General features: G+C 44.2%; 1 protein-coding gene across 2 annotated transcripts in view; it reads left to right on the forward strand.

Annotated features, from left to right (window-relative positions):
* The window catches only part of VPS13D (vacuolar protein sorting 13 homolog D), a 2,230,750-nt gene that overhangs the window by 306,629 nt on the left and 1,911,423 nt on the right, over nt 1–12,698 (forward strand). For both annotated transcript variants that reach the window (XM_069240741.1, XM_069240742.1), the window contains exon 17: nt 10,860–10,990. In XM_069240741.1, coding sequence (XP_069096842.1) covers nt 10,860–10,990 — 131 coding nt within the window. The remainder of the gene's footprint in view (nt 1–10,859; nt 10,991–12,698) is intronic.

Below are 12,698 nucleotides of genomic sequence, written 5' to 3' on the forward strand. Positions count from 1 at the left end.
AGTGGCTACAGTTAAGGGATATTTATCTGCCCTGTCAGCCTTTCTATGTCTTCCAGACCAACCTCTCTATTCAAATCCCCTATAGTACTTAGATTTTTAAAAGGTCTTATTAACAAATTTCCTCCCACTCCTTTCATTATGCCTCAGTGGGATCTAAACCTGGTTCTATCTTTTCTTATGGGTTCCCTGTTTGAGCCTATGCATTCTTGCCCTTTAAGATTATTGGTCCTAAAGTCTGTTTTCCTTGTTGCAATTACTTCCGCAAGAAGAGTGAGTGAGCTGCAGGCTCTATATGTTAAACCCCCTTACACATTTTTTTATGGGGATAAGGTGGTGTTGAGGACCAAGGCTGCTTTCCTACCAAAGGTTGTTTCACCCTTTCATATGGCCCAGACGATTACTCTTTCCTCGTTTTATCCTCCGCCTCATCCTTCGAAAGAAGAAGAAAGACTACACCGATTAGACCCGAGGAGAGCGCTAAGCTTTTATGTGGACAGAACAAAGGATTTCAGGCTGGAGGATCAGCTCTTCATCGGGTATGTGGGAAAGAGGAGAGGAAAGGCAGTCCACAAGAGAACACTCTCCAGGTGGGTCATTCTTTGCATTAAAATGTGTTACTCTTTAGCAAAGAAAGAACCCCCTGATGGTATAAGAGCTCATTCCACCAAGGCTAAGTCGGCCTCTTCGGCCTTGGCTAGGGGTGTTCCTGTGGTAGACATCTGCAAGGCCACAACTTGGTTATCCCTCCACGCTTTTGCGAAGCGTTACTGCTTGGATTCTGAGGTTAGGAGGGATGGCCATTTTGCACGGTCAGTGCTGCAGTATTTCTTGGTTTGACCATTCAGGCACCCACCATCGAGTGCGGTACTGCTTTGGGACTCTATTCAATAGGTGAGGAATCCACAGGTAGTTGTATCCATCAGAAGAACGAGTTACTTACCTTCGGTAACGACTTTTCTGGTGGATACATTAGCTACCTGTGGATTCCTCACGGTCCCTCCGCCTCCCCGTTGCCTGTCTGGTCTAACCAAGTTGTTCTTGTGTGTGCTCCTCTTGGTTTTGGGGGGCTTGTACATATACTATATATATTTATTTATGTATATATTTATTTATTTAAACAAAAAAAAATCTTGAGTTTTTGAAATGATGTATTTATCTTGAATGTTATTAAATATTGTTATTTGATTGTTTATCTCAATGGCCTATTAGTCTCAGGCACGTAAAAAATGTTGGTACTGACGTTGGTACGTCGGCGAGGACTTCTTATTGCCTGTATGACGTCCGACTGCGTCACGTGGGCAATTGTGACGTCCTCGTCGACGTGCAGAAGCTAGGAAGAAGATTTCCGTCGAGTGCTGGCGCAATGGGAGTATTCCATAGGTGAGGAATCCACAGGTAGCTAATGTATCCACCAGAAAAGACGTTACCGAAGGTAAGTAACTCGTTCTTCGGTCCTGGTGGACTTTTTAGTCCGCGTCTGCTCCACAGACCTTCCACATTGGGAGCCACTGCTTTGGTATCTATTCTATAGAAAGAAATCCAGTTAAGTAGTATCCATCAGACTAACCAGTTACTTACATCCAGTAACGCTCTTTCTGGTGGATATTCTTTCTAAACTCATATTCATCACTGCTCTCCAACATCTGCCTTTTTTGCACAAGAATCTGCTTGCACTGCCTATTTATTGCAAAACAAGACTCAAACTGAAAATCAACCATTTAGCAGGCGATAATGCATCCTGACTCCTCTTTGCATAAGATTCTGATTACACTGCCATTTTATTTCGAACTCTAACATAGCCAAGTATTGGCACATCACGCACTTTAAGCAGATCAGTCTTCCCATAATGTACCAGCCCACCAATAGTAACTAGGCCTGGAGTTTTATGTTGTGAAATTTTATCACTTAATCGCTAATAATTGTTTCTTTGTATTTTTTTGTTTTATACATGGCCTCTTGTACATCTAAGCAATCTCTACTTGTACTATTAGCTTCTTAAAGCACTTTTATGTTTTGAATGTATATTTTTTTGTAACCATGCACTTAAATATTATTTTTTTAACTTAAAACGTAAATAGTCACAGCAGGGACCAGAACTTCCTGGTCTTTTGTGACTGTTAGTTTTAGCTGTTCAACTTCCTGCTGTTACAAATAAAACTCTGTCCTTGTCTAGGAATGATTCAAGCATTTGCATCTATGAAAAATACCAATACTAGAGAACTACAGCCATGTAATTTTTTTGCATGCCATTAATAACATGTTATTCCAAAAGTCATGATCATTGCCACTTTATTTGGGAGGATTCTAAACTTGCATTCTTGGAAATTGAAAAGGAAGGTTTATTGTTTATATTTTCTGCCTTTTAAACTGTTAAATGTAGTCCTAGCAGTAAGAACACTTATGCAGACCACCTACTACAGCCTGTGGCAAGTTTTACTTTGTGGTGTACTGGGAAGAGCATCATCCCTTCTGTTAGCTAGTGTCCCATTTATTGTGTAATTTGAAATGTAATTGGCTAGTAATAGCCTCAGAGTTCCGAGGTGTAAGGTTATCTCTTTTTCATAAACAGATTTCAAAAAAGTTTTGAAGAATCAATCCTCATAGCCACCTTTTTTAGTGCCTACCTAGGATTTGGACCAGGTATGGGACTTTTTCAAGCCTTGATTTGAGCCAGTGTACTCTTGCTCTGTGGGATACATGACAATGGAAGCTATGTTTTTAGTTGCCAGTTGCATCTGCTGAGGGGTATAGGGGATGCAGACACTGTTCTCCTCTGTGCCCTACATTTCTTTAGCAGGATAAGATAGTCCTGCGTATCCATCCATCCATCCTTCCCCTTCCTAAGATTGTCTTGAATTTCAAATAAAACAAGACACTATCTTTTTTGCCTTTTTATTCTCCTCCTGACCCATTTATAGAGGGAGGTTGTCTTCATAGGACATCGTCAAACTCTTATTTTTTCCTTTGGAGGACTTAACATTCTAAGACTGTTGGTGGCTTTTGTTTCTGGGGAAAGCAATGCAGACCTTACTGATGCTTAAAAGACTTGATTGCCTTTCTGGGAAGTGGGTCATGATGAGCACTCTGTAAGAAGAATCTCTTAGTTGAATGTTATCTACCTTCAGTAACATTCTTGGTTATGGATATAAATTCTTTCTACAAATAGCTCGCAGCACTCCCCCCATCTTCTTACTGAAGATGTGTCAATTCTTGATGGGAATAATAATCCTAATTTGTATTTGCATCTCTATTCTTTCAATCCTGGCTTCTGGAAAGCATGCATAACTAGGCGGCACTCATGTCAGCGTTGTCTTCTGGCACTTTTATGAGCTCACATAATGGCTTCCAGTATTGAAACTGATCTGCAGCTGGTGAAATCAATTCTGCCTAAGTACTGCCTGTGATGAGGAATTGCTGAAAGTCTTCTTAAGCTGCCATATCGCCTGGGGAAGGTTTTATGATGACCACTCTGCAAGGAGGCTATGTAGTCATCAAAATGAATACCACCAAAAGTAAGTAACTTATTCTTCCTAAAACCTTCTAATGGTACTCTTAGGTTTATCAGATGACTGCCTGTCCAGTGCTAGACTTTCCCTTTACAAATGACTATTGTCAGGCCCTCTAGTTCAGTTAAATTAAATGAATACTGATTGACACCTGCAGAAGGCACTGATTTGTTAAATGAAATCCCAGCCCAAACAAATGTAGTGCATGTCCTACATTGACCAAGCTAACAAGCCTACTACACTCTGTAAGCTTTCCAAATTTAATCTTTTTATTAAATTATTATTAGTATATTCCTGCTTTCGAACACATTAAATGCTTGCTAGTGTTCAGTAACAAAATGGGAAAAGACAACTTCTACACACGTTTTCCTAAATTCCTAAAATGCATATAGTATGCACACATTTGGTGTTTAAGTCGTTTTTCACAACCCTGATTTCAAACAAAATAATAATGTAGAGACATTTGGCAATGAGTTGGGAAGAAACTGAATATTTTAGCATTTTTTAAATTAATTTACTGTGCACAGCCATCATCCTACGTTTAGTATCTTGTTTAATTCAAAACATTTTCCATGCACTGAATCTTTGTCCTGGGGCCAGTAATGTAACACACTGACCCACACTTCAAAAGCAAGGGCATTTTCTTATCAGAAGCTATAATTGATATCAAATCAGAGTTGGAACAAATGTGCATTGCCTCCGTTTTGTGTTCAAACTAAACTTTGTTTCTGCCAGTGCTCCATCAACTAAAACAGCAAAAAAATCATACCAGCGAGTAGAGAAACCCAAACTCCATTCCCGAGGTCATGAGCTTTACATACCTCTCTCCCTCAGCCTAATTTAAAAGGATTATTTCCATGTACTAAACCCTCAGTCCCATGCTTTTTATGATCTGATTTAACAGCAGAGCTGTTATTGATCAAGGTATGTATACAAGTATGTGATAATAACCATGAGAGAGGGTTTGGCTCTGCCCATGTTGGGTGAATTGTTATTATCTTGAATCCTTGAATTGAAGCCTGGACCCCCCCCCCCCCCCCCTCCCCCCCCTTTTTTTTTTGTATAGATGGAATCGCATAGATTACCGTAGTAGGTAAGGGATTAGATGTTGGTTAATGCCTGCGACAAACCCTGAGTATAAGTTATTTGCACTGCAGGGAATCCATGTTGAGCCCCGTAAAGAGAGATACTGTTTTGCTTTGCCACTATAATGTTCTGCAAATTTTCAGTTTTTGGAGTGTATGCCTGATGATTGCTGTTGGAGATGACCATGTTTTGTGTGGTGGTCCACTAGATTTTTGCCTTTGCTACCCTGTTCTTTTGCTGAACTCAGATTTGTTGACTTTAGGATTTTGAGCTTTTTACTGCTTCGAACCAGTGCTAAGGTGATTGTGCTTTTCCTTCCGAAAATACCCTTAATTGGCACATTTATTTACTTGTAAGTCCCTAGTAAATGATATTGTCGCTTCCCAAGGCCTGTAATCAAATGCTGCTAGTGGGCTGTAGTACTCATTGTGCCAACTACTAAAGTAGGATTGTAAAACAACTCGGGCCTGCCACTGCAGCCTGTAATTCACTTTTGAACTTCCATTTTCATCTGACAAAATAAACCTTTTGCCAGGCCTACGCCTTCCTTTTTAATACATATTAGTCACTCATAAGTTGTGGGGTAAATTATATTTAAAAAGTAGATGTGATAGACTTCTAGTTGTAGATTCCTTACCTTAGAATTTCCCCCCTTGCACATCTGTATGTGGCGTCGGTCAACTCCGTGGGCATCTTTGGCGTCATAGACGCCATGATGACGTCAGGAGTAGTACATAGACGCCGCTTCAGTGCAGTGATGTCAATTCTTTTCTTTCCAAGCCACGCGCTGATCCGGAGAGAGCTACCCTGGTTTTGTTGACTTTTCTAGTGAGCTTTAGGTGCGTCGTGGATGTCCCCGAAGACCGGTTTCAAGCCGTGCGAGGACTGTCACTGCATGATTTCGATGACGGATCCGCATCGGGTTTGTTTGTGGTGTCTCGAGTGCGACCACGACCTGAAGTCATGCTCTGAGTGCTGGACCATGCACCTGAAGGCCTTGAGGGAGCAGGCCCTCAAACTCATGGCGGCCCGGCGCTCAACTCCACGTAGGTCCCAATCTCGATCGAGAGGAAGGTCTCGAGACAGTTCGCAGAGCCATCACCACTCGTAGTCCTCAAAATATTCAGGTGCAGGTAAGAAGAAGTCGAAGAGGTCTCATCCGTTTCTGACTTCACCTCATTGCTCGGCTGATGCAATGCGGAAGGAGCTTCGACGCTCAAGTCCTCCGTCCTCTGAGCCAGCGTCTGGGTCTGCTTCACACTTTCTCGAGTTTCCAGAAGCCAGAGCGACCCCTGCCCAACTTAAGGAATTCTATGAGGCCATGTGCCTCATTTTTGGGCAGACCGACCCCGATACGGCGCCTTCGGGTTCCGCGCCGGCTGCTTCGGTTACGGTCACCGATGTCCGCTCCGGATCAGCACCGGTGCCGGTCGCACCATTGAGACCTTCCCCGGTGCCAGCTCGATTGTCAATGCTCCCGACGTCTGTAGTGCCCACTATCGACGTCGACCCGATCCTTATCCCCGCCGACTCGGATTCGGAGCAGCATCGCCCGACGCCGCCTTTGTCTTCAATGGAGCCTATTCACCCCAGGTGGGATTCGGACCCTTTTTCCTATGGGTACGAATTCAGGGAAGGATTGGAGGGGTCCCTGGTCCCTTATGAATACAAGGATGACCCATCTTTGGACTGGGCACAGGAATTGGGCGACACCAGTGGACTGGACACTTCTACAGACGTTGGCATGCTGTCTCCTCCTACCGTGGCTATGGCAGAGGGAGTGACTTATGGTATGGTGGTCAGTAGAGTGGCCGAGGTCCTTGGCCTTGATCTTCCTACTCTAAAGGTCAGGCCCAACCTCCTGACGGAGGTGCTGCAGCCAGGAGCTTCCACATCTGAGCCCCTTTTACCGTTCAATGAAGCTCTCACCAATGTCCTTTTGGGTACTTGGTCCAGACCCAACACAGGGGCTCCTGTGAATAGGACTATCGCACTCTGCCATCGGCCTGCTATGAACAACCCAAAATTCCTTTCCCAACACCACATGCCTGAGAGTCTTGTCATCCAAGCTTCCTCTTCTTCAGGCACATTCACTTCCGCACCCCCAGATCAAAAAGACTGGAACAATTTGGGAAGAAGTTATTTTCTTCCTCCAGTCTCACACTGCGGTCTGTGAACACTGCATGCCTTTTGGGCCGCTATACCCACTCTCTGTGGGATACTGATGTGCAAGTCCTGCCGCAGATACCAGAGGAGGCCTGTGCTATTGTCTCCCAAGCTGTCAACGATGGGAGAGATGCGGTGAAGTTCACAATCTGATGCGGGCTGGACACGACCGACTCTCTGGGCAGATTGGTTGCCACGACAGAGGCCTTGCGACGCCGCGCCTGGTTGCGTACTTCTGGTTTTTCTGGAGATGTGCAACAGTTCCTCATGGACATGCCCTTGGATGTCTCTCGTCTCTTTGGAGACAAAGCGGACCCGGCCTTGGAGAGATTCAAGGATTCCCGGGCTACAGCTCGGTCACTTGGTCTTTCCTTAGCACCTCACCTCTCTGTCCCCCGCCCAGCCACTGTGCCACCCATGCTGTTCAGCAGCTGCGAGGCCGCGGAATCTAGCATGGGACAGGGAACCAGAGGTCTGCCCAGTCGACCTCTGCCCCCGCTGCAGCCTCCAAACCCTCCTAGTCGTCCCCTCACTCCCTTCCAGTTGGCAGCAGGATTCGCCATCATCTGCCCCACTTGTAATCCATCACGACGGACCAGTAGGTTTTGCAGATCGTTCGAAAGGGCTACTCACTCCCTTTCGAATCTGCTCCACCAGCCATGCCTCCATCACTCAGCCAACTTCCAGAGGATTATTTGTCACTTCTCCGCCAGGAAGTCGCGGCTCTCTTGGCCAAGTGAGCTATAGAGAAGGTCCCTGTGCCCGAAGTAGGTTGTGGTTATTATTCCCTCTACTTTCTGGTGCTGAAAAAGGACAAGGGCTTACGTCCTATCGTAGGTCTTCGGGACCTAAACTACTTCCTCAAGAACAAGAAATTCAAAATGCTCAACCTGGCTCAGGTTCTGTCTGCCTTAGACCCAGGAGACTGGATGGTAGTGTTGGATTTGCAGGACGCTTATTTCCACACCACCATCATGCCTGCCCACAGACATTACCTACGATTTGTGGTAGGTCAAGAGCACTTTCAGTTTACCGTGCTCCCCTTCGGCCTTACCAGCGCCCCTCGGGTGTTCACGAAAGTGATGGCAGTGGTTGCAGCTCATCTGCACATGTTAGTGGTATCAGTCTTCCCCTTCCTCGACGACTGGCTGTTGAAGGCGGACTCACCCCAGAAAGTCATCTCCCACCGTCTGACTACGGCGAACCTCCTGCACATGCTGGAGTTCACTATAAACGTGCCAAAGTCACACCTGACTCCCTCGCAGACGCTCCCTTTCATCTGAGCTGTTCTGGACACAGTGCAGTTTCGGGCTTATCCTTCTGAAAAACGAGTCCAAGATATTCAGGCTATGAGTCTGAGCTTTTAGCCTCTGTCTTGGGTTTCATTGAGACTGACTCTGAGGCTTCTGTTCCTCATGGCCTCCTGCATCCTGCTAGTGACACATGCCAGATGGCATATGCAGGCTGTGCAGTGGGACCTGAAGTTCCAGTGGGTGCAGCATCAGGGGAATCTCTCTAACATGGTCCAGATCTCGGAGGGGTCTGCGAAAGACCTGCAGTGGTGGCTTTTGAACCCGCATTGGGTCCATGGCAGAGCCCTCTCCCCTCCCCAACCAGATCTATCTATAGTGACAGATGCGTCACTTCTGGGTTGGGGCAGCCACATGGGAGAGGCGGAGATCAGAGGCCTCTGGTCTCCGGCGGAGTCTGGGCTCCATACAGTCTGGTGGAGCTCCGGGCGATCAGGCTTGCGTTGAAAGCATTTCTTCCCTCTCTTAAAGGGAAAGTACTGCAGGTATTCACGGACAATGCTACCGCCATGTGGTACTGCAACATATAAGGCTGTGTAGGGTCCTGGACCCTTTGACAAGAGGCCCTACGTCTCTGGACATGGCTGGAACATCAGGGTATTACCCTGGTGGTTTCGACATCTGGCGGGTTCTATCAACGCCAGAGCGGACAAACTCAGGCGTCTCCATCCGGAGGTGGCGCAAGGTCTCTTTCAGCAGTGGGGAGAGCCTTGGTTAGATCTGTTCGTCTCCGCAGAGAACGCGCAATGTCAGCTGTTTTGTGCGTTGGCGTTTGGAAGGCGCTACTTCTGCCCAGAGTTCTCAAGAAGATCAGGAACGACGGACCCAAGTCATCTTGGTGGCTCCGGACTAGGCACGGAGAGTTGACATTTTCTGCCTAACGTATAGGTGCTTTTCTGCAAGTGTCCAGGGTCACCTGACTGTTAATAACTGTCCCATTGTGTGATGTGAATTCCTTCGAGAAAGGGGACAGCAGGGCATTGGAAATTGTATTATTTTTATCTTTCTCATGAGCACGATGGCCTGGGGAATTGTACTCTGCCCTTTCTGAGCTTCAAAGTGCTCCATTCCTTACAGTTGCCTTGTGAGAAAACTTAAGCTGAGTATGCAGTAGGCCTGAGTTGGTAATGGTGGCAAGCCAGTGATAACAGCCCTAGGTTAGGTACGTGTGCAGGGAAATATTATGCCAGATGCCGCAGGGGTCTGGTATTATGAAAAGTTATTATAAGGGCAGTCTGACTTATTTATTGTTATAAAAAAAATATATGAAAGAGCCAGTAGGCTTCTAACATGGAATATTGTCACATTATGTTACAGGCCATTTTCGGGCCCTCATGTAATGTTATGACTGTATGCATGATGTTTCCCTTGGGGTAAGCTAATGCTCAGTACAGGAGGCCTTCATTAGTTACGGTCAATATTATTTTACCGTAGGTCACATTAGTTTTCACATATTGATTGTCAAAAGCATATGTTAAATAAACAGGTATTTGAGGGTGGGTTGTTATTTCTCTGTAGTAAAGCCTACAGATGGGTATTTTGTTATGAAATGTCAAATCCTATGCTTAAAAAAATGCTAGAAAAAAAGACATTTGAGGTGAGCAGATTCCGAGTGTCGCTAGTGTTGAGGGTGCTCTATACTGGAGCTGCTCTCCACCTAAACTTGGGGACTACCCAGAGTTCTCTGCTTCTTTTTTGCCTATATAAATATATATCCATATAGTTACTTTGAGGGCCTTAGTTCCACTCTGTTCTACCATTAGCCGACTTGAGTGTCATTTATATTCTGCTTCCATCCATGATTGCAAACTACATGGGATGATGGTTCATTCTGTATCAGCCATTTGCTCTTTTGTTCTGTGAATGGTGCATTTTCTGAACATGTGTATACATCCAACCGAAAATGAGCGTGCTTCAGTATTAGGGTAGATTGGCAGGTCCTTTATTTTGAATTTTCTTCTTTTATAGTTCCTCCTTCATTTATTTGCTTCTCTTTTTATTTCAATGTTTATTAAGAGTAAAAGGATAAAAATGTCTCTCCAGGCAGTTATTTCTGCTCATTCCATCAACACTTCGCCCCTTTTCATGTAGCCACTTTCTCTAAACCAGGAGTCCATTGTGGAATGCTGTTGACTTTAGTGCATTGTTGTTTTACCTTTCCAACTTGACCACATGTTGGTTCTATTTGTGGTGGCTATGACTGTAATTTGAAACAATAACTTTAAAACAATAGCAATACCTTTGCAATACTGACACTCACTGCCATGTGTAATTGTGTTATTTATGCCCGCCATGTTTAGAAGGCAGCATGTTTTCTTTTTTGTATTTGTATTCTTTTAATCTGTTTTGCATATGTTGAGCTTGTGTATGTATTCATGAAATTGTTGTTTTATGCCTCCCGGCCTGATTGATTGTTGAATAAAATATACACTGTTCAGAAGGAGCATCTTGCGAGGATCTGATTTATACATTTGATTCTCTGACCTCTGAACCCCTTAAAGTAATATGGTAAGCAGCTATCTGGGTACAGATCAGTTGTGCAGATTTTAGGCGTATTACTAATTTTAAACTTAAATGTATTAAGTTGAAATAACAGCTCTTATCGTCTAATAATGTATTTCTCACCCACGTGCTTCTGCGGTCTGTTTGTGTGACAGTCCACAATGTAGTTCCTATGTATATTTGATGTAACTTCTACAACATTTTTATTTTAAACATTGTTTCAGAGTGCCTGAGGCTATAGATAAATGTTCTTTTTTACAATGCTATTTCTTACTTTTCACACTTGCAGGATTTGGATATCAGTCTGAACTCGAGCTAAGGGTAGCAGAAGCTGCCAGGAGGCAATACAACAAGCTGAAAATGCAGACGAAGACAGAAATTAGACAAACTATTGATCGTCTCCTTGTAGGAGAGTTTATTGTAAGTTCTATATTAAACATTCTGCGACTATACTTTTGTGGTTTGCTCATCTTCCAAGATACTCCTTAAGTGGAGTTGTGTGTGTTAGATTCCTACGGTATATAGTATTCGGAAGCTAATGAAACCTGTTCAAAGGAACAAATCAGCAGACTGTCAGTGCAGATTTTATCAAATTAGTTTACATGGACAGTTGACGTTTTTTCATCCGAGCAAGAATGGGCAACTAATTTATTCCCTGATGGAAAGGTGAACTGTTAGAGAATATAACATTTCCTAGCTTTTGTAATGGAAACTTTAAATTCTATCAAGGACATAGAGGTGAGGATCCTCCATGCCATAAGCCACAGCGAACCCTCCAGAACCAGATGGTGGGGGTTCCCCAAGGGATCTTTGAAAAGAGATGGGAATAGGGGTAAATAGAATGGAGAGTTCTAAGAAAGTACCATCAGAACCAGAAACCACACTTGAGTCCCCTAGACTTGCCCGTTGCCTCCTGACTTGGGTGGAGAGTCGCATTATCATCTAAAGTGGTGGGAAGGCATATCCTGTCTCTTCATGCCAATTTTTGTGGAAGAGCAGAATGTAAAGTCAGCTGATAGGCAGAGCGAGAAATAGAAGTTTAATAAAAACAAAATGTCTTTGTTAATGCCAGACCTAATTAGGAACCCAATTCTTAAAGAATATCACAAAAGTGCACCCATGATATATGTCTTTGAATTAGTGACTTTCATGAAGTCACAAGAACTTACAGAAGTAGACTAGGAAATCTTGTGAAAATGTATTGAGCGTTTACAAGTTTACTTTCCTCCAACAACTTTTTTCCCAACCCTCGAAGAACTTCTACTTCTGCCATTGTCAGGAGTACATTTCCAACTATTCTCATTATGGGAAAGGATTAGAGAAGAGTCGGGGAAAATCCTTAAAGCGTGCAAATTAGTAGGTTTGCATACTGAAAAGCATTCCAGCCCTGGAACTATTGCTTACTGCTTCCTCCAGCCCCAGTATGTAGATCTGTGGAAAGGTAGCAAAATAAGGAAATTGCTATTGTAGGGTTTGAAATTGAAAGTATTCAAGCCCTACTATATCAGTAGCCCTGGCATAATCAGAGAGGCTAGTATTGGAGCACTTACATAATGAGATTGCTGCAACAATTTGTAGCTGCACTTCATGGCACCGAAGGGACAAGTAGATCATTTTTTTTACAGGACAAATAGATTTAAGAAGCAACCTGGCCCATGTACAAGTAGATATCTTATTAAATTCCACACGCCTGAATTAGGCGAATGCTCCTGGCCCGGAGGTTCTCCACAGCAGGTTTGAGATCCTTGTTGAAACACCAAGGGGCTAAAAACAGCCTGAATGGGATTGTTGTGAACTTGTACGTTGCTTGATGCCAATGGAACTGTAGGAAGCGCTGGTGAGGGGGAGAACGGGACTATTAAATATACATCTTTGAGAGCGGATGTGCTAGCCTGTCATTGGGGAGAGGATCACCTCTGAGGAGATGGATACCTTCCATTTTGAATTGGCAGAAAACCAACCACTTGTTGAATTGCTTGAGATTTATTATGGATACCTTTCCGCAGTCGCGTTTGTCCACCACATACAAATTGCTGATAAACCTGTAAGGGTGCGGATGTGTCTGGACTGTGGCACCTTTGGAAAGGAGGTCTTGGACCTCGGAATTGACAAATGGGGCCTCCTCGTC

This window comes from Pleurodeles waltl, chromosome 6 (assembly GCF_031143425.1).
Source record: "Pleurodeles waltl isolate 20211129_DDA chromosome 6, aPleWal1.hap1.20221129, whole genome shotgun sequence".
Classification (NCBI taxonomy): domain Eukaryota; kingdom Metazoa; phylum Chordata; class Amphibia; order Caudata; family Salamandridae; genus Pleurodeles; species Pleurodeles waltl.